Source organism: Drosophila takahashii, chromosome X, assembly GCF_030179915.1.
Source record: "Drosophila takahashii strain IR98-3 E-12201 chromosome X, DtakHiC1v2, whole genome shotgun sequence".
NCBI lineage: Eukaryota > Metazoa > Arthropoda > Insecta > Diptera > Drosophilidae > Drosophila > Drosophila takahashii.
Window position 1 is genome coordinate 7,738,981 of NC_091683.1, and position 24,624 is coordinate 7,763,604.

The window sequence follows — 24,624 nt, forward strand, 5'->3', positions numbered from 1 at the left end:
AGACCTCCATTCCCACAGAAAGTCAAATCAAATCACCCGACGGATTGGCTTGGTTATTTCCTTATATTCTCTTTATCCGTTGGAGTACAAAATCAAATCATAAATTTTTGTTCGGTCGGGGCCTAAGTAATACTAATAATAGCAAATAAAAAAAAAAACGACTCTTAACAATTAAATCAACTGGCTATCAATATACAGCGCTATATATTTCTATATATATATTTATATATTAGATAAGAATGCGGATAATGAAACATAAATTAGTGATTCCTTCGGGGATATTCTTGTGAATGTTGTGTTGTGAGCAGGTTGTGCTGCTCCGTCTCAACTTACAGCGAAAATAAATACTTTAATAATAACGATCCCTGGGGCCGAATAATAATAACTTGGGCCCAAGGTAGTAGGTTAAATTCACTTCAAGACTGCTTCTTTTTTCTACACTTAACTAGGGTGATTGTGATTGCCTAGCTTTAGGTTTTAACGTTGAAACGATGATGGAATCAGGTGCCGTGAAGGTGCGACAGTATCGACTCGATGTCCTCGATCTCCACGCTGTGCGGCTCCTTCTGCTGGGCAGAGTTCTCCGGGGTTTCTCCGGTTTCTCCATCTCCATCTGCACCACCGCTGCTGCTGCTCGCTGCTAAAGGAGCTGAATTGCTGTGGAAATGATGAGGATAATTAATAAATGTTCAAAACTAGTTAGCTAGTAGAGCCCTGCGTGAATCATTCAATTTTTGTTTTATCATAGTATGCCATGAAATTTATGATTTGTTTAATTCAATTCTATGTGAAATACATTTAATGTTTTTCTAATTCATTTCAAAATTAATGAATGAAGAATTTTTAAGAATTTTTTAAGAACAAAAAGTGAACATTTTTAACAAATCAATGTTAACTGCTTAGAAAATAAAATTCATGCAGATTTAATCACAAAATGATGGCCCTTTCTTATTTAAAAGAAATTGTCGTTTGAATTATTTCGGAATTCATGCAATTCATTCATTCAATTCTATTAAACTCAAAATTCAAATTCATTCAATTCTATTAGACTCAAAATTCTAATTAATTCACTCGCATAAAAGAAACAATTTAAAATAATTCAGGGCTCTATTATCTAGTCACCACTTACATGGTGGCCACCTCCAGATCGTCTTCATCCTGCGGTTCGCTCCTGGACGGCGGCTTCTCCGCCAGCGGCGTCGAAGTGGCCGATGGCTGTTCTCCTCCAGCGGCGGCGGTAACTTCCGTTTCCGTTGCACTTCCTCCCATTGCAGCTGCTCCACTATTGCTGGTCAGGCGGCGTATCCGCTTCTTGGGTATATTCCGTATCACACTGGCCATTTGCTGGCCGAGCTGCATCAACTGTTCGTCGGCGATGCGCATCGTGTGCACCTGCTCGTCGTCGGTCATCATGCGCATCTGATAGTTGCGAAAGAAGCTCAGCGGCTGGCGCATCATGGGATTGCTGGATTTGGGTCCGTTGTCCGCATAAGAGTAGCTGAAAGTGCAGCGCTCCTGGCTGCTGCTCGGGCAAATGTCCTGCTCGTAATCGCTGCCTTCATCTGGTTCCGCTTTGGCTGGCATCTGCTTGTCGTCTTGTGGTTTCTGCAGCGGTGTGCTCTGCGTGGATTCCGCCTCGGCCACCATGGGCATGGGCACCCTGGCCTCGGCGCGCTTTTTCACAGGCTTTTTGGAATTGCCCTGGGCAGCTTTGGGTGCCTCCTCCAGCGGAGCAGGAGCTAATTGGGTAAAATAATAATTAATAATAATTTCTATTAATTTACAAATCGCAAAATGGTTCAATTTCCTATTATTTCTCATTAATTTTCCGATTGACCCTATGGCAGCTAAATGAACTACTATATGTTCAATTTTAATAAAATTAAAATTGAAATTCGGAAATATTTAAAAAGAGTCATATTCCAGAGTAGAAGAGAATACAATAAAAACCAACGAAGCAATCATTTTATTCCTATAAATTTGCATTTAAATTTCTGACCGTTCCTATACACTATATCATGTTCCGATTTTTCTAAATTTTATATGAAATTCATAAATATTTAAAAAATAATATTCCCAAGAGTGGAAGGTAATATTTAAAAAACAAGAGAGAACACTATACTCGACTATCTAATACCCGTCACTCGACTAAAGGAAGTGCGAGGGAGATGGATATATACAATTTTGATTGCGCATAACTTTTTAGTGAATGGTGCGATTTGAAAAATGTGTTCTACATTTCGATAGGTATAAAGATACACAACAAAATTGCATTTATACTTCTGGGAAATCTTTAAAGGCGCCGTTTGTGGGCGATTGTGGGCGTTAGAGGGGGCGTGGCGCCCGGCTGAAATAAACTTGCTCTGCCTAGGAAGCCCAAGAATATATGTGGAAAATCTCAACCTTCTAGCTTTTGTGGTTTCTGAGATCTCACCCTTTTACTCTACTCACTTTTATTGTCAATCAGTCGCGAGGATCGACGCATAGAGATCTTGGGCGGCTCTCCGTTGAGCGGCCTCTTGGGACGTCCACGTTGTTTTCCCGGCGCCGGTTGGGCGGCAATCTCCACCGCTGCCCGGCTAATCGGCGGCTTTGGTTTGTTGCCGGATGGCTCCTGCTTTTTGGCCGACAAATTGAGGGCGATGAGCAGGGCGGGATCCAGTTTGCTGGCTGGCGGATCGATTGGCGGCGCCTCTGGTGGATCTATCATCTTCTTGGCCGCCTTGGTCTTGAGCGGCTCCACATGCTCGCGCTTTTTAGGCGACTTGTGGGCCGTGGGATTGGCCAACTTGGCCGTTTCACGCATGGCCGTTAGCTTCTTGGCGGCAGTCTTTTTGCTTTGGCTCCTGATCGGTTGGGATTGCTGCTTGCACTTGGCCATGACACGCTGGCGCTTCTCGTCCAGCTGCTGGCGTTGGATGGCAGAGGGAGGTGGAGGAGCTGGAGCAGCAGGAGGATCTGCTGGAGGAGCTTCCCCACTGATATTCGCCTCCTGGGCTGCCTGCTCCTTGCTGGGCGTCAGCCAATTGCGTATGGGATAGCGCACCTCGCCATCCTGGCTAACCAATTGCCCAGGTTGGCTGTCCATGGGCAGTGCGGCATCCTGGGAGCCGGCTGCCTTCAGCCACTCCTCATCCTCCGTGCTGCTGATGTTCGAAAGGTTGTCGATGTTGAGCTGCTCCTGGGCATTTGCTTCCTGCTCCTCCTCCTTATCGTTGTCTTCCCTTTCGCTGTGAGAACTTTGCGAGGAGGAGGAGCTACTGCTACTCGATGAACTGGAGCTCGAACTCGAGGAGGAGGAGGAGCTGGTGGCCGAGGAGCTGCTGGAACTGCTGGAGCCCTCGATGATGGCCTCGGGCAGGCCGGGCAGCAGTTTGTAGTGCGGCAGGTCGGAGGAGGTAAAGGAGCCGGCTGCCGCGGATTCGGCACTGTCCACCGCCTCGCTGCCGAAGGAACGCACGCGGCGGAGGACGGTGGGTTCCAGGGAGAGGACAACAGGTTGTTTCTCCACCTCTGGTGAAAGCTGCCTCTCTGGTCTCTTGGGCGTGGCCTTATTATCCTCGGGATGCTGCTCTTTCTTCTCTTCCTCCAACTCTTCCTTGTTTTTAGAGCCCTCCTTTGGCTGCTTCTTCTCCTGCTGCTCCTCCCACTGCTGTATTGCGCACTGCGCATTCGCATCCGTGTGCTCCGCCTCGTCGGGACGATAATAGGAGCTGCCCGATGAGTATTCCGTCTTGGCGGCACTGCCCACGGGAGTGCCAGGCATCTGGCCAAACGGGGTCAGCCGGAAACCGGGCGTAATGGCGCTCAATTGGGGCGTGTCCATGATGCTCTTGGTATCGGAGCCAAAAAGGAAACTGCTGCTGGGCAGCTTGCCATATGGCGTGTCCATTGGCGGTGGTATGGCCATTCCAGGAGTGGGTGGAATAATAGCGGCTTCTTTTGCGGCAGTCTCCTCTTCCTTTTCTTTGGGAGAAGCCTTGAAAGGCGTATCCAGCAGCATGGCCATGTTGGGACGCACCAGTGGCTCCACCTCCACTTCCACCTCTCTCGTTTCGTCTATGGTTTCCTCGATGGTCTCGTCAATGATCTCCTCTTTGGGCGCCTCTGGCAGCTTCTTCTTTTTGATAGCCTTCGGTTTTTGTGGCGTAATAATCTTGATGTTGATCTTCTCGCTGGTTTCCTGCTTCGCCGTCGCCTTTGTCTTGACTTTTCTGGCCTTAGACGATGCCGAATTGGGCGTTTCCTTCTTTTTCGGACGCCTCGCACGACCACCGGTGGTCTTGACCTCCTCCCGCTTGGAGTTTATCTCTCTTAACCTATTTTCCAAGTCGGAATTGGAGCCATGCAACTGGCGCTGCCAGGCGGCCATGTCGCTCTCGCTAGCAATGGTTTCTTTGGGCGCCTCCGCCTTCTTCTCCGCCTGGAGATTCTCTTTGCTCGCCTCTGCACTGTCGTCGTGGGAGGCACTCTTCTCATCCTGATCCTTTTGATCCCCCTTCGATTCCGTTTCCGCCTGCGAGATTATTCTTTTGCACGCCTTCACCGCCGCCTGGCGCTTCTGCTTTCGCTTGGGCGTCGCAGCTGCCGGAGGAGCTGGAGGATTAGCCCTAATCACCGTCTGGTTGCTGCACTCCTCCATGGCAAATAAAGGCGGCACACCGCCTAATCCCTCGTTGCTGCTGAGATCGCAGGCTGCCTGGATGATCTCCACATGATTGATGATGGGCTTCTCCTTGGCTTTGGCCAGCAAACCAGGTCGCCGGGTGGAGAGCGGCGTATTGGGGTGAAGGATGGAACTACCAGGTGCTGGAGCAGAAACCTTGGGCGAGAAAGTTAAAGTTCGTACATGCGAGGTTCTCTTGCGGGGAGTGGATAAGCTACGGAAGGCCTTTACATTGATTATTCCCGCCGTCGAGGGCGTCACCCGCTCCATAACTTGTCGGGAAGAGTCGAGTGAAGCGGGTGGGGGCTTCTCCTGCTGCTTAACCGCCTCCTTGATCAACTGCACCGGAGGCTCCAAGCTGGGAATCGGTGGCGCCGCCTGTTTCTGAGCACTGTTGATAATAATCGAATTGGGGGGCAGCTGATTGGCCGAGAGAGTAATCGGTTCCGGCAGCGAGATCTCAATGTGCGAGTCATCCATATTGGCAAAGGCATCGGGACCCAGTTGCTGGGCCACCCACTCGTTGTTCACCAGAAAGGGCAGGTGCGAGAGCAACCCACCATTCGAGAGATACATGGGAAAGGTCAGCTGACCGGTGGTGGCGTCCACGCACACCTGACCGGCAGCCGCCGCCTCGGCATCCGAGAGCATGGAGGCGGGATCGGCAAAGTTTAGATTCAGCCCGTCGCTGGTGAAGCTCACATTCGAGGTATCCATATTGGCCACCATTTTCTGGACACTCTCGTTCGAATTGAGCACAATCAGCTTGGAGATGGAGAAGTTGGGATCGGCATTGCTGGCCGCCGAATTGCTGGCCGCCACGGCAGTGCGAATGATGAGCGGCGTTTGCGGTGGCACGGGATCTACAGGATCCACGGGGGGATCCGCAATAGCAGCGGGAATAACAGGAGCTGCTGCAGGAGCTTCCTGCGGCTCATCGCCAATCACCACCTCCTGGATGATGCGATCGAACGAGGGATCCTTCTCCGTGGCCTCCAGTATGTTCTTCACCAGGCCATCCAGCATCGCATCGCAGCTAACCGAAGGATTCGTCACAGTCACCGTCTGCAGGGCCACGTTTATGTTTTTCACCAGCGTCGCCTGAAAGTCCTGGTTCTTGATGATCGCACTGGCCAGTTCCTGGTTAAAATAGAGTTTTAGTTAAGTAATCAAATAAATAAATGATGATTCATCACATACTGGCATGCTTTGCGGCGTGAGCACGAGGGGATTGGACTCCGTTTGTGGCTGACGCGGCGTGGAATTGTTGCGCGGCCCAGGCAGCTCCTCCTCCTCCTCCTCCAGGTCGTCGGTGGCCGTGGTGCTCTCCTCCTCCTCCTCCGCTTCCTCTGGACCCACCTGACTGCCCAGGAAGCTCTGCTTGATCTTGTCGCGGCTGACGCTGCAGTAAAAGTGCGGCGGCAGCAAACGCGGTCGCTTGCTGAAGGAAGGCGAGGACAGGCTGTTCACGGGCGACTGGGTGCGTCTATAGGGGATTAAGTGGAAAGTTTGAGCATGAGAAATGTGAGATAAAAGGGGGAAAACTTATATACCCTTCCAAATCATTCCTATTATTTATCAATCGCAAAAGTATTACATTTCCTATTATTTCTTATTTACTTATGATATAGTCGTCCGATTTTGATAGAATTAAAATCGAAATTCGGAAATATTTAAAAAGAGTCGTATCCCAAAGTAGAAGGGAATACAATAAAAGCCAACGAGGCAATAATTTGTATCCTATTATATTCCCATTCATTTTCCGATCTTTCCTATGGCAGCTATATAATATAGTCGTCTGATTTTGACACAATTTAATTCGAAATTCAGAATTAGATAAAAAATGGTATTTCCAAAGCTAGGAGGTTATATGTTAAGAAACACCCAAGATATAATTTTTTTACGTTTTTTCCCCGATTATTTCTATGGAAGCTATATTATATAGTTGTCCGATTTTTTTTTAAATTTAATCCGAAACTCAGAATTGTTTAAAAAATAATATTCCTAAGAGACGAAGGTAAAATGTTAAAAAACACCGAAGCTATAATTTTTGTTCCATTATTTTTCAGGCTATTCCTATTGGTACTATATGAAATAGTAGAAAGATTTTGATAAAATTTAATTCGAAATTCAGAATTAGACAAAAAATGGTATTTCCAAAAGAAGGATGTTATATGTTAAAAAACACCCAAGATATAATTTTTTTCCCGATTATTTCTATGGCAGCTATAAGATATAGTTGTCCGATCTGTCTCATTCCGACTTATATACTACCTGCAATAGAAAGAAGACTTTTGGGAAAGTTTCATTCCGATAGCTTTCAAACTGAGAGACTAGTTTGCTTAGAAACGGACAAACGGACAAGGGTATAGAAAGCATATTTACAGGCGCCTCCTCTTGCGATGCGACGGTGCGACGCTGGGCTCGCCGGGGGTGCTGCTCCCTTGGGTGCAGCTGCTCCCATCGCCGGTGGCCATCAGTTCGCCCACTCGTTCGGAGAGCTTCAGTTGCTGCAGCTGCAGGCGCGTCTCCAGCGGCAGCTTCTGCACGGCGCCTGCAACTGGAAAAGGGAGGAGATTCAGTTATATAGCCTTTCTAAAAAGAAACCCCTAATCCTACCCAATCCGGTGATCTTGACATGCTCGCAGATGATCTCCTCCAGGCCGCCGTTGAGGAAGTTGTGCGTCTGGAGGCCCTGCTTGAGGGCCAGGAACTCGTGGCGCAGGTGCGGCGAAGTGCGGCACAGGGTGTGGGCGGCCCTCTTGAGATTCTGGTTGACCAGGTAGCCTGAAAATATAATCCAAAAATCAAGAATATGCTGCGGGAATATGGAATTCCAATGGGAACCTCCAAGGGGGCAACTTACCCAGGACCAGGCGCGCCACATCCGAGTGCAGGACTATCGACTCCATGGCTGGACACTCCCGGCTCAGCGGAGCATCACCACATCCAATCCACCAGGCGGCGTCGTCTGTTTCCTCGTTTTTCTTGCTTTTTTCGCTTGCGCGTTCTTGCGTTTTTATTGCCCGATTTGAAGGCCCGATATTTCACTGCCGCAGGCTTTAACCCTTACTATTCGATCGGTTTAAGGTCGGTGGTTTAGTTTGCACTAGCATTAACACAATTTCCTGCTTATTTGCCGACTATTTTCGTTTTGTTGTTGCCGATTGTGAGCAGCGCACTGTACAAACACACATAGGTTAGCATAGCATCCTGTGTTTTTTTTGCCGCCCGCCAAAACAACGCAGCAGGGTTGCCGCAGCGCCGCAATATCGATAGGCGGATGCGATAGTCGTGCGCGGGTATCAAGCGGTATTACAGTTTTCAGAGAATAACGTAAATAATAAAATTGAGATTAAGCCTGTAATTAATAACAGAACGAATTGAAGTATACAAATTTATTGTTACCTAATTGATAGTCTAATTTTGCTTGTAAATTTATAGTAAAAGAATGAAAACTGGAATTGTTTAGCTTAAGGCCCCGTAGCTATAGCTAAATTTAAGTTCGCCTGTAAATTTTAGATTATAGTCGAACACTTAAAACGATTTAAAATTAGAATACAAAATAAAGTTCAGTTCAGTAAACACAAAAAATATTTAAGGGGGATTCCCTAAACTGTTGAATTGCTGAATTGTTGAAAATTCAACAAAAAATTTCAGCAATTAAGGGAACGACCCAAAATGGTTCCTGTTGAATTTTCAAACAGCTGTTATTTGTTGAAAAATTTCACGGAACTTAAAGCATGTAAAATTTGATTTATTATTGCTAGTTACTCTCTAAAAGTGTTACCAAGGTAAAAAGAACCACAAATATGCTTTCTAAGTTGATTTTAAAATAAATAATGCGTACTGGTGATACTAAAATGTTACAGAGTTGCCACGACTTTTAAAAAAAGGTGACAACTCTGGCTTTTCAGCAATTCAACAAAATTTTCAGCAGCCCCGAGGCTGATGAATTGCTGAAATTTCTGAAAGTTGACTTTGTATGGAACAGCTGATTAACAGCTGACCAAAATTCAACAATTCAGCAATTCAACAGTTTAGGGAATCCCCCTTTAGAGATTATTGGACATTTAAGGAAATGCAATTGAAAGGCACTGATATTTCAAGTGAATACAAAAAAATAAATTAACGCAATTCAAAAACACTTATATTTCAAGTGAATACAAAACAAAACAAAATGTCTACTTCCTTATAATTTTTTTCTACATTATAAACACTTAACCGATTTTGGTAATAATTTAATTTCATATTTAATTTACACTTAATTGTGCTTGTTTGATCAAAATGAAATATAGAATGCTTTTTTATGTTCTAAAATGTTATTAAATGTATAACAGTTATATAACACTTTCTGTACAGCATTTATACAAAATGAAACAAAATATATTCAAGCCGATATCTGCAACCCACAAAACTATCGATAGGTTTTTGTTGCAAATACCTGACATCCCTGAAATTTACAGCTACGCAGCGTTGCCATCTGACAGAAAAGGCAAAACCGAATTGGAATAAGTAATTCCCGAGAATTAAATGGTTTTCCGGCTATAAATGGCCGCCAAAAGCAGCGAGAAGGAGAAGGGCGAGTCCCAGGAGCCGGTGACGCCGGCGGAGAAGTCTGAACCGGCGGCAGCCAGCGATCCTGGCGAGCTAAAGGCCAAGGAACCGGCGACGGAGGAGGCAACGCCGGCCAAAAAGGATGGAGGACGCAAGAGGAAGCGCCATTTGTTCAACTCGATTCGCAGCCAAATGGAGTTTTACTTCGGGGACGCCAACCTGAGCAAGGATCGCTTCCTGCGGCGCTACGTGGAGCAGGATCCATGTGAGTAATAAGCCAGGATAACTTAACCTCCACTTACGAAGCTTCCTTTCTAGATGTTCCCCTAGAGATCTTTCTCACGTTCAACAAGATCAAGACGCTCACCCAGGATGCGGAGCAGATAGCCAAGGCTTTGAGCAACTCGCAGCTCCTGGAGCTGGACGAGACCAAGCTGAAGGTGCGCCGCCGCACCAAGCTTCCCGATCATCGCGATGTCAACGATAAAACCCTGTATGTGGAGGCCCTGCCCGCAAATGCCACTCATGATTGGCTGAAGGAGGTGTTTAGCCGCTACGGACCGGTGGCCTATGTCTCCCTGCCCCACTATCCGGGCACCAGGAAGATCAAGGAGTTCGCCTTCATCGAGTTCGAGAAGAGCGGCTCCGTGGAGAAGGCGGTGAAGGCATTTGCTCAGATCCAGGGCGTTCTTTCGCTGGAAACCGATCCTGGAGAGCTGGCCAGCGTGCGTTCCTTCCAGCAGCAGCAAAAGCAGCAGGAGCAGCAGCCGCCGGAGGAGGCCAGTGATACCGTGGAGCCGCTGAAGCGAAATCTTAAGAGGGAGGCTGCCGAGAAAGAGGAGCCGCAGGAGGTGAAACGCCTCAAGCTGCAGGAGGAGCAGCAGCCCAGCGAGGCCTCCACGGCGGAGGAGGAAACCGGCAGCGAAACGGAGGAGGCGGAGGAAAAGACAGAGGGCGAGGCGGCTACCAAGAAGCGGCGACGCAAACGCAAGAAGAAGGCAATCGTAGACAAGCCGAACATTGAACCCAGCGCTCTGGAGCTCAAGGTGCTGCCCAAGACCAGCTGGAGCAGTCTGCGCAACAAGTACTTGAATCTGCAGCGTCGCCTGATCAGCGAGGCCAAGGCGAAGCTCTGGCGGGAGCAGCATCCCCATCAGCAGCAGCAGCCGCTGCACCACCAAAACCATCCCAAACCCTCGTCGCAGCTGCCCGAGGCGGTTAAGGAGGAGGAATCGGGTGTGGAGGTGCTAAGCGATGGCGGAGAACCCGCCGGAGATGCAGTTCCTGTACCTGCGAAGCGCCGCAAGGCAGTGCACAAGATGAACATGAATTTCTACGGCGCCGGCGGCGTGGAGTCCACCAAATCCGAGGAGCCCTCGCAGGAACGCACGCCCCTCTTCAAATACGAACCGGGATTAATTGTGGAGTGCTGCCTCCTCGAACCCTGCGCGAATGTCAAGGAGTTCAAGGCCGACATGCGTCAGTATACGGACATCAAGTACGTGGACATCAGGGAGGGCGATCAGGTGGCCCAGCTGCGCATGGCCACGCCCGCCGCCGCCGAGGAACTGGTGCGCCAGGTGAGCTGCGCCGAGCGGCAGCTCAAAGTGCTGGCCGGCCAGCAAGAGACGCTCTATTGGCGCAAAATCGAACAGGATCGCGAGGCGAAGCTCTCGAAGAAGGTGCGCGTCCAGCAGAAACGCGGTCGCGAGAAGGTCTCCAAGCTGCTGGCCAAGCACATCAAGTTCGATGACGCGGATGATGATGTGCAGGCGGCCGCCATGGATTGAGGGGGTTTACAAAGGGGTTTCAGAAGATTTAAGTAAGCACTGGTACATTTAAAAATAGAAGAAAAATGTCTGTGAAGTAATTTTTATTTTTAAAAGCAACTGGAGAGAAAAAGGATAAAATAAATCGGCTGATTTATGCGAACCTATTCCCAATACTTTAAATTACAGAAAAAATAAAAATAGAAGAAATATGTCTGTGAAAAAATTTAATTTTTAAAAGCAACTGCCAAGAAAAATGAATAAATAAATAGGCTGATTTAAGCGAACTTATTCAAAATACTTTTCATTTAAAATACAGAAAAGTAGCAGTAGAACATTTAAAAAAAGAAGAAAAATGTCTGTAAAGGAATTTCATTTTTAAAAGCAACTGCCGAGGAAAATTAATAAATAAATCGGCTGATTTAAGCGAAAAATTAATTAATACCAATACTTATCAATTAGAATACAGAAAAGTAGCAGTAGTACATTTAATAATAGAAGAAAAAATAGAAAATGTCTGTAAGAGAATTTAATTTTTAAAAATGAATTAAACCAACTAATTTCCAATACTTTATATATTTTTTTATAAAAATATAGACAGAGATCTTACAGGAATAAGAAAGAGATGGCTATAATATCTCTTTCGCCTTTTTATTGGTACGATCAATGGATAATACATAATATTCTTAATAGATTACACTTTTCAATTATTTATGTACAAGCTTCTAATTGAAGAATTCTCGTTAAAATTGCTATATTATTTAATGGTTAAATATGCCCTCGTATTTATTTACATGGTAATGGAAACATTTAGCTTATGATCTAAACTTTTGGCCTACAGTCTTCCCCGTGGATTCCCTTTCCCTGGTTATCCTAGTAATCCCAGCTTATATATACAGCGAACCATCCGCTGGCCCTAGATAATGCATCGAAATGAGCAGGACATCGATGATGGTCCACACGCCGAGGCCGCCGAAGCTGAACAGCTTGCCGATCCCCTCCTGCCAGTGGCCCAAATAGAAGCGATCCGCCCCAAAGCCACCGAGAGTGAGGCTAATTAAGAGGGCAGTGCTCCATCGATAGCCCTGCGTCCAATTGCAGCGCAGATTGCGGGTGAAGGATCGATTGCCCAGACAGAGGACATCCTGGTGAACCGTGCAGTTGGTCCTGAAGGGTTTATCCGAGGCGGAGTTGCAGCTGGAACGCTGGCCGCAGCTCTGTTGCCACATCTCCGTTTGGTAGCAGTAGCGGCAGTTCATCTGCCGCTGGAACTGCCGCTCCCCTTGGCACTGGACATTCTGGATCACCTCGCAGGTGACATTCACATCCCGACCGTAAATGCAGCCGTGGTTGTAGTTGCAACGAATGCAGGGGAAATGCAGGCGATCGCAGGGCGTCTCCTTGTCGTAGGGGCACAGCATGTTGTTGTTGTTGCTGTTGCCATTGCTGCTGCTGCTGCTGTAGGCGGTGATGTTGTCCAGGAGTCCACCTGTTGCTCCGCCGCCTCCTCCGCTGCCTCCTCCTCCACTGCTTTTAACCACCACTGGCGGCACATACACCTCGTTCTCGTTGGGATTCCCATTGCTCGCATTGCTGTTGTCCTTGTGGTCGCCCTTCGCGTCCGACAAATCCATCTGGTTGCCTCCGCTGGCCGTCTCGCTGTTCCTGATCCCCGTCAGCACGAAGATCGCGATGAGCACGATGGCCGATCGCATGTTGACCACAATGCACTGCCGTTGGAGCCTCATTTTTGGGCCACGAAAAGCGGTATGTTATTGTTATTTTGGTTTCGATGGGTGCGGGTGCTCCGAGTTCTGGTGGCAGTGTAGGACCGTACACGCGTGGCACGAAAATACCGAAAACCGCGAAGGGAATTAAATATTAAATATTTGTTTAAGGTTCCAGACTGAAGAATTTGCGAATATATTTATTTATATAAAGCTAGCTTAGGGGCTGTCCATATATTACGTAATCACGTTTTTGGTGATTTTTGACCCCCTCCCCCCCCTGGTGATCAAACGTAATCATTCAATAAAGCCACCCCCCCCCCCCAATGATTACGTAATCCCAAGAATAAAATTTTTTTTGTTTTAATCTATGGATTCAAACTGAGATGCAACCCAATCTTATATATTGTTTATAAATGGAGTTTGGTATGACACATTCGGTTCGTCTACGCTGAAATTATCTCCAACATACTCTTCGTCAAGCCATTCCAGGTCTTCGCGTCCTTCGTGTGATTGAACCACTAAACATTTTCTTTTTCGCCGCCCAGCCACTAAAAAAATTTTTTCTCTGCTTTCCTATCTAAGTTTGTAGATATAATTAAAGGAAACAAGTTTTTAAATAAATTCTTTAAATAAAAAAATGTATATAAAATGATTACGTAATCATTGTGCAAGACCCCCCCTCCCCATGTAATCAAACATAATCATTTCAATGACCCCCTCCCCCCCCTAGGTGATTACGTAATATATGGACAGCCCCTTAAAGTAAAAATATAAGCTAACTAAATTATGATCTCTTTAGCTCGTCTGAGGTGTGGAATTAGTTACTTTTTTTGTTTTATACTATTTAGATTTCGATTTTGTGCGAATATATTTAAATAGCCCAGTGCATTATAAGCAATATTTTTTTATATAACCTAAATGATGGTATGGTTAACAAAACTAAAACAACTACCAGCTACAGAGCCTTTAACTATCTTAATTTTAAGGTGAACTATAAAATGTTTTTTTGCATTTACATACAATTTTATTTTGTTGAATAACATTTATAAATCATATTCATTTATGTTATTTATAAGGTGAACACAAAATGTTTTTACCATTCATTGTTAATAAATTGTATATTTTTGAATAAATATTTAAGTAAACACAATAAAGTAACAATAAATTGAACATTTTCTTTTATGTGCCTGTTTGTCTGCTCCAAAACCGTCGAGGTATTTCCGCGGAATGTGGTCACACTGAATCTGCAAACGAAAAAAAAAACCAAAAAGTCGGCAAATTTTGCACCCGCAGTTTTTGCAAAAATATCACCGACTTTCCGTTTCTTATTGTTGTTAGAAATTAACGCTATATCGAGTGTGCACAAAAAGAAACAAGAAACAGTGCCAATTTACAAGCGGCTGGCGAAGAAAACGGAACTTTTGCACTGGGCCACCGCTTCATTCCCCCTCGTCGACGCCCCTCGCCCCTCATCCTCCTCTCTTCGGACGCCGCTGCTCGTCGTGCATTTTGTTGTTGTTGTTTCACTGGAAACGAATCGAAGACTTTGTGTTTTATTTATTTTTTTATTATTGTTTTTGTTGTTATTGTAATCTATAACTTATCGGTTAACCGCGATATATAGCGATATCGGGAAAATGTCGAAGAACAAGCTGAATTTGGTGCTGCCGCCGGTAAATACGGAGGCAACTGTTGCCGCCGCCACAGTGGCGCCGACGCCGCCGTTCAAAACCCCCTCGGGCACAGAGTAAATATGATACATATTATCTTAAATGAATTACTGGTTTTTTGGCCGCCCCTGTAGCCGTAGTCCCGTCACTCCCGTCCCGTAAATCCCCTCCCACCGATCTTATTTAAATTTTTTTTTATCTAACAGTAGGGTGTCAGGTGGCTAATTAATAACGGCCAATTGATTGATTCGAGGAAATCCCATCCGCCCAAGGAAGAAAGAGCGTAGGAGCGAGAGAGAGAGAGAGCTCTCTTTTGGTTCGCTGGTGTGGGTGGTAGTGGAACCTCCTCGATGTGACGCACACAAACCAACGCACCGCAGACAGTGGCGGGCACAAGAATAGTTACACAGCGAGAAACATTTGAGATATGGTTTGGGTTACAGCAAGTTACAGCAAAAAATTGATACGAAAAATGTCAAATTTTTACCAAAAATCCAAATCCTGATTTTGGCCAATTTTCGCAAAAAAAATAGTATTTTGGTCATAAAAACTGAAAGAGTGATCCAAATATGGAATGCCATACCTCGTTGAACTCGTAATAAAATCGCCAATCGATCTGCATTTAAACCTGAAATTTTTTAATTTTTCCAAATTTTTGCAAAAAATCATGATGTAAATCAAAAAGTAAAAATGGGTTAAAAATTAATTTTCCTAAATCAGCCAAAAAAGTGACAAGGATCAATTTCTAGGTTTGTTAGCTGTTCAAAACTGTATGTTTCATCGATTTGGGACAAGTTTTGGCAAAGTTACATACAAAAAACCACACTTCAAAGTTCGATTTTTACCAAAAACCGAATCTAAATCTACGAACATATCTGTTTTGCTTATTTATATAGGCGTCTAGTAATCTTAAAAAATAGTTCAATTGCTTTAGAAATTTGTTTTTTTCCGAATGGGTAATACTTAAGTAGATTATTATAAAATAACTAATCGTATCGGAATAAAACACAAGTTTTTAAGAATACCCTTCCCTCCTCCCCTTTCCATCACCCACTTTCAATCCACCCCCCGTCCCAATTGCCTGCACATTATACATTTTCGTTTTGGTTCGCAAAAATTCATTAAGAGGTTAAATTAAAGCACACACAGTTTGCTGGGGAAGCCGAAGACGAGCATCGATGCGCTGACGGAGACGCTGGAGGGCCTGGACATGGACGACACGGAGCGGAAGCGGATCAAGGTGTTCCTCAGCCAGAAGGAGAAGATCGGCGAGCTGTCCGATGAGGATCTGGAGAAGCTGGGCGAGCTGGGTTCGGGCAATGGCGGCGTGGTGATGAAGGTCCGGCACACGCACACACACCTCATCATGGCCAGGAAACTGATCCATCTGGAGGTGAAGCCGGCGATCAAGAAACAGATCCTGCGCGAACTGAAAGTCCTGCACGAATGCAATTTCCCGCACATCGTTGGCTTCTACGGCGCCTTCTACAGCGACGGAGAGATCAGCATTTGCATGGAGTACATGGATGGCGGTTCGCTGGATTTGATTCTCAAGCGGGCTGGTCGAATACCGGAGTCCATTCTCGGCCGGATCACGCTGGCCGTGCTGAAGGGCCTGAGTTACCTGCGCGACAAGCATGCCATCATCCACCGGGACGTAAAGCCGAGCAATATACTCGTCAACAGCAGCGGCGAGATCAAGATCTGTGATTTCGGTGTCTCTGGCCAGCTGATCGACTCGATGGCCAACTCATTCGTGGGCACCCGCAGCTATATGTCGGTGAGTAATCTGGAACTATAAAATATAGGGAAACTATAAACTTGCACAGAAAAAAAACCGATATGAAATATGGCTATTTCTACCTTATTTCATATCCATAAAAAGCCGATATGATTTATGGTAAATTTAAGATTCAATCATATCAACATGATATTTTATCATATCATAAAAAATACCAAATTTAGTATTATTTGAGCAAATAATATAAAAAAAGATCAACATAATCTTTTTTCATATCAAAATGATATGAATAACTTGATCTAATAAAAAGCCGATATGATTTATGTGAAATTTAAGATTCAATCATATCAACATGATATTTTATCATATCATAAAAAATACCAAATTTAGTATTATTTGAGCAAATAATATAAAAAAAGATCAACATAATCTTTTTTCATATCAAAATGATATGAATAACTTGATCTTTAAAAAATATCAAATTGACTATTACCATTTTTTTTCTGTCTGCTAATAATGGCTCCTTTGTTTCAGCCGGAGCGACTGCAGGGCACGCACTACTCGGTGCAGTCGGACATCTGGTCGCTGGGCCTGTCGCTGGTGGAGATGGCCATCGGCATGTACCCCATCCCGCCGCCGAACACCGCCACCTTGGAGTCGATATTCGCGGACAACGCGGAGGATGGCGGACAGCCGACGGACGAACCGAGGGCAATGGCCATCTTCGAGCTGCTCGATTATATTGTGAACGAACCGCCGCCGAAGCTCGAGCACAAGATCTTCTCCACCGAGTTCAAGGACTTTGTGGACATCTGCCTGAAGAAGCAGCCCGACGAGCGGGCCGATCTCAAGACCCTGCTGGTAATATTCGCACGTCGCAATATCTGCTTATAATTAAGCTTATTTTTCTTTCTGCAGAGTCACCCGTGGATACGCAAGGCGGAAGTGGAGGAGGTGGATATATCCGGCTGGGTGTGCAAGACAATGGATCTGCCGCCGTCGACGCCAAAGCGGAATACGTCGCCCAACTAGATGCAACTACGATGCAGATGCAGATGCAGCTGCATCTCGGCCCTCGATCTTCTCTCCCCTCCCATATCCGCATTTGCTCTTTGTTCAACATCTCGTTGACGCCGGGCAGAACAACAACTGAACTATTATTATTATTATTATTAAATCGAAAATAAAGAAATCGAAGTCATACCATGTATGGTGAGAGATAATTGAGATATGGTTGGGGAGCTATACCTAAAATATGGCCCATAATTCTTGGTTTTCTTCTGGTTTTCCATTGTTTCGGGGTCGGGGATCATTGTTTTTATTTTTCTTAACCCCAATATTTATGATAAGTACGACAATTACCTCGGAACTATAAAATATTTTTAGAATAATGGTTTTTTTAATAGACATTATAAAAAAAATCTAAGAAAAATAAAAGAAAAATTGCTTAATCAAATTTTTTTTTTATCATTAGACTTTGCTATCATAGTTCCCCAAAAAGAAAACCTATTATTTTATACGGGGAGTCCCCCTTTGAAATAAAATACTGAAAGTATTTTAGGCGTTTGAAGTATGTAATTTTTATCAAAATAATACAAAAAATCAAAGAAAAATAAAAGATAAATCGCTTAATCAACTTTATTTATATCATTGGGATTTTAAAATTGATGATTTTTTTCGGGGAGTCCCCCTTTGAAATAAAATACTGATGGTATTTTGGACGTTTGCGGTATGTTTATGCAAGCTGCCGCAGGGTCACACTGCGCTGCTGCTGCAAAAAAAACAATGTGGCCAGAGTTCCGCACAACAGCTGTGTAATTTGTATATAAACACATAAACCAAACACACACACACACGCGCGCATTGAGCTTGATAAGCGATTTACAGTTACACGGGATCCCAAACCAGCACGCAATTCAATTCCCGGCCAATTGAAGCCATTAAACGAGAGAGAAACCGAGAGAGAGAGAGGAGGCGACACCACACACACATACACAAACTGCAACAAGACGCAGCGTTCTTTGTTGCAAATTACCGTTGGGCCTCCCCACTTCCATTGGCCCCACCGATCCACGATCCGCGATCCACGATCCGCCAGCCAGTAGCTTCCAGTCGGCGCTCCGATGCAGACGTCTCGCTGAGGAAGAAGAAGAAGAAGAAGAAGAGGAAGTGGAAGAACTGGAAAGGAGCACAACCATGTCGGCGGTGAACCAGAAGGAGAGTCCCAGCCGGGACTCCACTGCCTCCACATCCGGCCACATCTCGATGCTGGCGGACAACACACTGGAATCGCTATCGCGGGACTACAGCCTGGGCAGCCTGAACTCCGCCGGGAGCCAGGACGAGTTCTTCCGGTGCCGCGACCATGCGGACAACATCCTCAAGCGGATGCAGCTCTACGTGGATAGCCAGCAGCTCTGCGATGTGGTCCTCATCGCGGGAATCGATGGCAAGAGGTGAGTGGAACGATCCTTTTTCAATGGAAATGAAGCATTCCCATTTCCATTCCCATTTCCTTCCCATGGAGACAAAGGAATGGAATATGGCAATTTCAAATTGGAAAGTTCATTAGCAATTCTCTCTCCCGCTTCCCCTTTACCCCCATCCCATCCCATCGCCACCCCCTCCCCCTCCCCCAGCTGACCTTCACTTGGGTTCTTTGTCTGCTCTCTTTGCTGCGCTGCTGCTGTCCCCAACGCAATTCCAACAGTAAACACTCACACGCACTCACACAGCGCACAGTCGGGGGCAAGACAATAGCACTGCGCAGATCCAAGTCCAGGAAATGCAGTTGCGGTCAAAATAATAGCATAAGCCAAAATGCAAATACAGCTGGTTTTAAGTAATTAAAGTAAATCAGGCATAAAAAATCGAATGTTTCACTATTTGCACAAGTGGTAAAAATTACATATGTAGTCGAGTTAAATACTTGTACTTAAGAATTTGTTATTTGTAATGCATAATTTAAAAAAAGTCTTACAAATTATCAAAGAATATTCCCAAAGGAATTCTAAAAAATATTTTTAGTAGCTGACTAGTGGAAAATTTACTAGACAACGTTTATTATTGAATTGTTTTTAATAACATTTTCGTTGATGTCAGAGTCATTTGCAATTTGTTTTGCTTATCACTAGATATGCCGATAAGAAGACTTATTTGTTTATCGCATTTATAATAATGTCAACAGTGGATAAACTATTTTCAAAGTTTATTGAACTCGTGAAAATTGCAATAATATAAAGAAGGTGATTTTAAACTTAATGGTTAATAAATATATTGTGTAAAACCTCTCAAAATAATAACTGGTTAAGGAAATGATATTTCTGTGACCGCTGCTGTAAAGTGAACCTTTCTGCAACAGTGCAGAAAGAGAGAGAGCAGAAGAGATCAGGATCCCGAGCTCCAAAGAGCGGCTTAGGGAGAGGGAAAGAGAAGAAAAGAGCCTCCCCGTCTTGATGTTGTTTTTGTTTTTGTTTTTGTTTTTGTTCGCCGAACAATGGCAATGCAACGCAACAGAGAGAGGGAGAGAGAGGGGAATATCCGTCTCAGGAAACAAAGACGAAGACAGCAGCATGAAGAGATATAGATATAACGATTTGCGATCTGAGTGCAGTTGCAGCTTTATTCGATTTCTTCACCCGCTCGCTGCACTCAACCGGTTTTGGATCGTGAAAACCTGTCGAACTGTGCCATGGTAAACAAAGGGAAAAGAACCCACCATCCCACAGTGGCGGTCATAAAAATAGTGCGAGTGAGCAAGGGGTGAACCAATAAGAATGGTTCCAAGTATCTTTACAAAATTGCAAACCAAAATTACGTTTCATTTTTTATAAAAATAATTGATATATTTTTAGTACCAGCGGAAGTTAGCTAATCAAAGCAATTTGCATAAATCGTAAATCTCTTAAAAATAAAAAAAAACATAATAGTTAAAATGATCAAATACCAAGACCCGCATTTACCAACTACGCAGAGAAATTATTATTGAAAACCAACTTGAAAATGTATCAATTAATAATTTTTGAATATAAATAAAATTATTATTTTCCTTCCAACATTTAAAGTTGAAAAGAATAAAAAAAACATATAGTACTTAAAATCATCAAATACCCAGACCCGCATTTACCTACTGGACAGAATTATCATTGAAAATCAATTTTAAAATGTATCAATTCATTTTTATGAAATTATTTAAAATGTTATTTAACATGCAACATCTAAAGTTAGAAAAGATCAAATACCTAGAACCGCATTTACCAACTACACAGAGAAATTATCATTGAAAACCAACTTGTAAATGAATCAATTAATATTTTATAAAAATAATTTAAATTATTATTTTCCTTCCAACATCTAAAGTTGGAAAGAATCAAGAAAAAAATATAGTAGCTAAAATCATCATGTACCAAGACCCGTATTTTCTAACTACACAGAGAAATTATTATTCAAAACCAACTTTAAAATGTATCAATAAAATTATTATCTTCCTTCCAACATCTAAACTGGAAAAGCATCAAGAAAAAAAACATATAGTAATTAAAATCATCAAATACCAAGACCCTCAATTACCAACTACACAGAGAAATTATTACTAAAAACCAACTTGTATCAATTAATATTTTATATTTAATTATTATTTTAGAGTCCCCGCCCACCGCCTGGTGCTATCGGCGTCCAGCGCCTACTTCTCGGCGATGTTCACGGGATCGCTGCGCGAGACGAAGGAGCAGGAGGTGACCCTCGGCGAGGTGCACGGGGATGCGCTGCATTTGCTGGTGCAGTACTGCTACACGGGCTTCATCGAGATGCGCGAGGACACCGTGGAGACGCTGCTGGCCACCGCCTGTCTGTTGCAGCTGAACGCCGTGGTCACTGCGTGCTGTAACTTCCTGGCCCGCCAGCTGCATCCATCCAACTGCCTGGGATTCGCCTTCTTTGCGGAGCAGCAGAGCTGCACGACGCTGCTGCGTTTGGCGCAGGCCTACACCTGCCAGTACTTCATGCAGGTGTGCCAGAACCAGGAGTTCTTCCAGCTAAACGCCGACCAGCTGGGCAAGCTGCTGAGCAGCGATGATCTCAACGTGCCCTCCGAGCAGGATGTCTTCCACAGTCTGATGTCGTGGGTTCGCCACGATTCCACGGCCCGCGAACAGCACATCCCGGAGCTATTGGCCCTCGTCCGGCTGCCCCTGCTCCAGCCCGCTTTCATCATGGATCATGTGGAGAACGTGTGCCAGGCCAACGAGTGCCAGCAGCTGGTGATGGAGGCCTTCAAGTGGCATTTGATGCCCGAGCGAAGATCTCGGATAGCCACCGAGCGGACAACGCCGCGCAAATCGACGGTGGGCCGCCTGCTGGCCGTCGGCGGCATGGATGCCCACAAGGGAGCCATCAGCATCGAGAGCTACTGCCCGCGTCTGGACAAGTGGACACCGTGGAAGCACATGACCGGTCGTCGCCTGCAGTTCGGTGCCGCTGTGATGGAGGATAAGCTGATACTCGTAGGCGGACGCGATGGCCTGAAGACGCTGAACACCGTGGAGAGCTTGGACCTGAATACGATGGCCTGGGCGCCACTCAACGCCATGGCCACGCCGCGGCATGGACTGGGCGTGGCGGTGCTGGAGGGACCGCTCTATGCGGTGGGCGGTCACGACGGCTGGAGCTACCTGAACACGGTGGAGAGGTGATCAGGAGGTCATCATTACGAGTAACTGAGTAGCCATTAATGAGTGGTAATCTTTCTACAGATGGGATCCCATTGCCCGCACCTGGAGCTATGTGGCGCCCATGTCCTCGATGCGCTCCACCGCCGGCGTGGCTGTTTTAGGCGGTCGTCTCTATGCGGTGGGCGGACGCGATGGCTCCGTCTGCCATCGCTCCATCGAGTGCTACGATCCGCACACCAACAAGTGGAGCCTCCTGGCGCCGATGAACCGACGACGCGGCGGTGTGGGGGTAAGAAAATAACACACTCTGTAAAAAACTTGTCTTATTAACATGTTAAAAAAAAGTTATTGACATGTGTGTTAAAAATTGTAGCTTACTTATGTTAGAAACATAAATAACACATACAAGTTATTTGTGTTATTTACACGACGTGTTATTAACACAGCGTGTTTTTTACACAATGAGTTTTTGACATTAAAACGTCAGAAATATATGTTAAACTGAAAAATCCACGCTTTTCTGTAGTTGAAAAAAACCATATTTGCTTTGAAACGTTTAAAAATAACAGTTAAGATATTATTTTCCCTTCGATTCGTTAATGTCCATAAAATTTAATTTTTATTTGTGTTAAAAATACAGTGTGTAAAAAACACGTCGTGTTAATAACACATTGTGTAAAAAACACAATAACACAATTATTTTTCACATTTTAACACTTTTGTTTTTCACTCACTTGCTCACACTGTAAAATACAATTTTACATGTTTTTAACATGTGTGTTAAATTCCGCAACTAAGTAGGCTGTTATTCCATATTGATTCCATACTGATTCCCTTTTCTGTGACCAGGTGACGGTGGCCAATGGCTTCCTCTACGCCTTGGGTGGCCACGACTGCCCGGCCAGCAATCCGATGGTCTGTCGCACGGAGACAGTGGAACGCTACGATCCAGCCACCGATACCTGGACACTGGTGAGCACGGGTTATGGGACTCCTGGTCTTCTTATTCTGATATCTCCAATCTCAAATAGATCTGCTCACTGGCCTTGGGCCGGGATGCGATTGGCTGCGCCCTGCTGGGCGATCGCCTGATCGTCGTCGGCGGCTACGATGGCAATCATGCGCTGAAGAGCGTCGAGGAGTACGACCCCGTGCGCAACGGATGGAACGAACTGGCGCCGATGGCCTTCGCGAGGGCCGGCGCCTGTGTGGTGGCCATTCCGAATGTCATACCGCCGGCGGCCCAACAGCCGCCGCCCAGTGCTACAGTTTAGTCTAAACCCACTCCACTTTCGGTTGCAGTGTAGGCTCGTTGAATGCATCGCATATGCAGGGGTAAAAAGGCAGCCTTTTCACGTCAATTTGAAGTGCAAAAATATCTTAAATATAGTAGAGAATTTTTTCCATTCCATAGAATTATAGTTTACCTTTATAGATATTTTGCTTAGAAATTGCATTTAAATAGCTCAAGTTTTGAATTATAAATAGTAAATTTCTTGTACAGGATGCATGTTAAATTTACATTACTTTTTTTTTGAGTAACCAGGATGTATTTTTATATTTTACTATTTATATTTATATTATGCTGGAATAATAACTCAACTTTGGAAGCCTAGATTTTAGATCACCTAGATTAGCTGTACTTTAGCCTGAAAGCGATGCACTTAGCGAAGGAACACTGTACCCAATTCTATAGTAGTTGTTGTTACTGTTGCCGTGAGCTGCTCGTGGTTGTTGCTCGTGTTCCCTAACCCGGAAAGTTTGAAACTGCAGCTCACCCTCGCCTCGCTCTCGTCTGTGTTCTGACATGATTTCCTGTGGTATGGCATTTACACCCTACACCCCGAATTCACCCACTTCCTCCCGCACAGTACCCAGTATTTCCCACTTTTCGGCTGCTATTTTAAGTAAACTAAAAGCGGAATAATAATAAAAAAGAATGAGAAATCTCATAGGTTTTAAGAAGTGCATGAATGCGAGGCTTCCAATCTAAAATCGAACCCTAGCTGTAATTAACCAACGTATTTCACACGATGATCCCCTAGATTTTAAACATTCTCCATCCCACTCACTCCCCATGGTGTCGTACGCTTCACACACTGCATGCCATCTCGCTCGCACCGGTGACGGGCCCACATTCCATATGACATATGTATATCCTTTATATCCTAGAAAAGACTGCGTCAAGCCAAAATTCCCAATTTTTGCATGTGAAGTGTGCGAAACCATTTGAAAAACACAATCGAAAACAATCAAAAAGACAGCTGCAATTGCTTAGTTTTAGTTAGTAAATACGTATTCCATGGAATGATTAAATTTCGACTTCTGCATCGTCATTTTGTACCGATATTACTTAGTAAATACTAGATGTGTGTGTGTGCGTACATCGAGCATTTATTTCTAATTGTTTATTATGTTTTTATTTCTTTCTTTTCCCCTTTTTCCCTTCGATTGCATTTAAAAAATAAAGAAAAAGAAGAAGTGGAAGCCAGTGAGATTGGATCCAATCTGCTATAATAGGCGTCCCAGATCTGTCGAGTTTGTCGACTACTATAACATGTAAATGCAAGACAGACAACAACTATAAACACTTAAGTCAAGCTACAAAAAACACAAGAAAAACGTAAAAAAAAGAAGATTTAAAAAAAGAATCCAAATATTACGTATTATTTTATATTTACACATATATATATTTTTACACAAAACATACACTGCATAAATGTATACACTGGATATGTATTTTTTGTAATAAAAGCGAAAATCAAAAATAGTTAGTTATCTGAAGTTTTAATATAATTAATTTTAAAAAGATATGTATATTT

The 24,624-nt window shown here is 44.6% G+C and overlaps 5 protein-coding genes across 8 annotated transcripts; 3 read left to right on the plus strand and 2 right to left on the minus strand.

Moving 5' to 3' along the window:
• Nucleotides 1–44: 44 nt before the first annotated feature.
• Nucleotides 45–7,885, minus strand: mxc (multi sex combs). 2 transcript variants are annotated; one of them, XM_070218625.1, is made up of 8 exons: nucleotides 7,533–7,885; nucleotides 7,286–7,453; nucleotides 7,052–7,226; nucleotides 5,867–6,152; nucleotides 4,898–5,806; nucleotides 2,452–4,822; nucleotides 1,130–1,739; nucleotides 45–657 (listed from the first exon to the last, which is right to left on the minus strand). In XM_070218625.1, exons 1-8 carry the CDS (start codon nucleotides 7,576–7,578, stop codon nucleotides 501–503), a joined length of 4,722 nt encoding a protein of 1,573 aa, XP_070074726.1. In that variant the 5' UTR covers nucleotides 7,579–7,885; the 3' UTR covers nucleotides 45–500. The 2 variants fall into 2 exon arrangements, with proteins under 2 accessions (XP_070074726.1, XP_017006120.2); XM_017150631.3 differs by having other exon boundaries at nucleotides 2,452–5,806.
• A 1,268-nt stretch (nucleotides 7,886–9,153) lies between these two features.
• Larp7 (La related protein 7) lies at nucleotides 9,154–11,279 on the plus strand. The gene is made up of 2 exons (XM_017150647.3): nucleotides 9,154–9,488; nucleotides 9,542–11,279. Exons 1-2 carry the CDS (start codon nucleotides 9,218–9,220, stop codon nucleotides 11,011–11,013), a joined length of 1,743 nt encoding a protein of 580 aa, XP_017006136.2. The 5' UTR covers nucleotides 9,154–9,217; the 3' UTR covers nucleotides 11,014–11,279.
• A 319-nt stretch (nucleotides 11,280–11,598) lies between these two features.
• Nucleotides 11,599–12,828, minus strand: amx (TM2 domain-containing protein 3 almondex). Its single transcript, XM_017150610.3, has one exon. It carries the CDS (start codon nucleotides 12,738–12,740, stop codon nucleotides 11,880–11,882), a length of 861 nt encoding a protein of 286 aa, XP_017006099.2. The 5' UTR covers nucleotides 12,741–12,828; the 3' UTR covers nucleotides 11,599–11,879.
• Nucleotides 12,829–13,952: 1,124 nt separating this feature from the next.
• On the plus strand, nucleotides 13,953–17,341 carry Dsor1 (mitogen-activated protein kinase kinase 1). Of its 2 annotated transcripts, none has more exons than XM_017150642.3 (4): nucleotides 13,953–14,469; nucleotides 15,542–16,172; nucleotides 16,668–16,994; nucleotides 17,052–17,341. In XM_017150642.3, the coding sequence occupies exons 1-4, from the start codon at nucleotides 14,360–14,362 to the stop codon at nucleotides 17,163–17,165; spliced, it is 1,182 nt and encodes a 393-aa protein (XP_017006131.1). In that variant the 5' UTR covers nucleotides 13,953–14,359; the 3' UTR covers nucleotides 17,166–17,341. The 2 variants fall into 2 exon arrangements, with proteins under 2 accessions (XP_017006131.1, XP_017006130.1); XM_017150641.3 differs by having other exon boundaries at nucleotides 13,954–14,469; nucleotides 15,533–16,172.
• A 611-nt stretch (nucleotides 17,342–17,952) lies between these two features.
• On the plus strand, nucleotides 17,953–24,572 carry LOC108063514 (kelch-like protein 5). 2 transcript variants are annotated; one of them, XM_017150633.3, is made up of 6 exons: nucleotides 17,953–18,589; nucleotides 20,776–21,819; nucleotides 21,884–22,091; nucleotides 22,652–22,774; nucleotides 22,834–23,070; nucleotides 24,273–24,572. In XM_017150633.3, the coding sequence occupies exons 1-6, from the start codon at nucleotides 18,330–18,332 to the stop codon at nucleotides 24,363–24,365; spliced, it is 1,965 nt and encodes a 654-aa protein (XP_017006122.1). In that variant the 5' UTR covers nucleotides 17,953–18,329; the 3' UTR covers nucleotides 24,366–24,572. The 2 variants fall into 2 exon arrangements, with proteins under 2 accessions (XP_017006122.1, XP_070074899.1); XM_070218798.1 differs by having other exon boundaries at nucleotides 17,954–18,589; nucleotides 22,834–24,572.
• The last annotated feature ends 52 nt before the right edge of the window (nucleotides 24,573–24,624 follow it).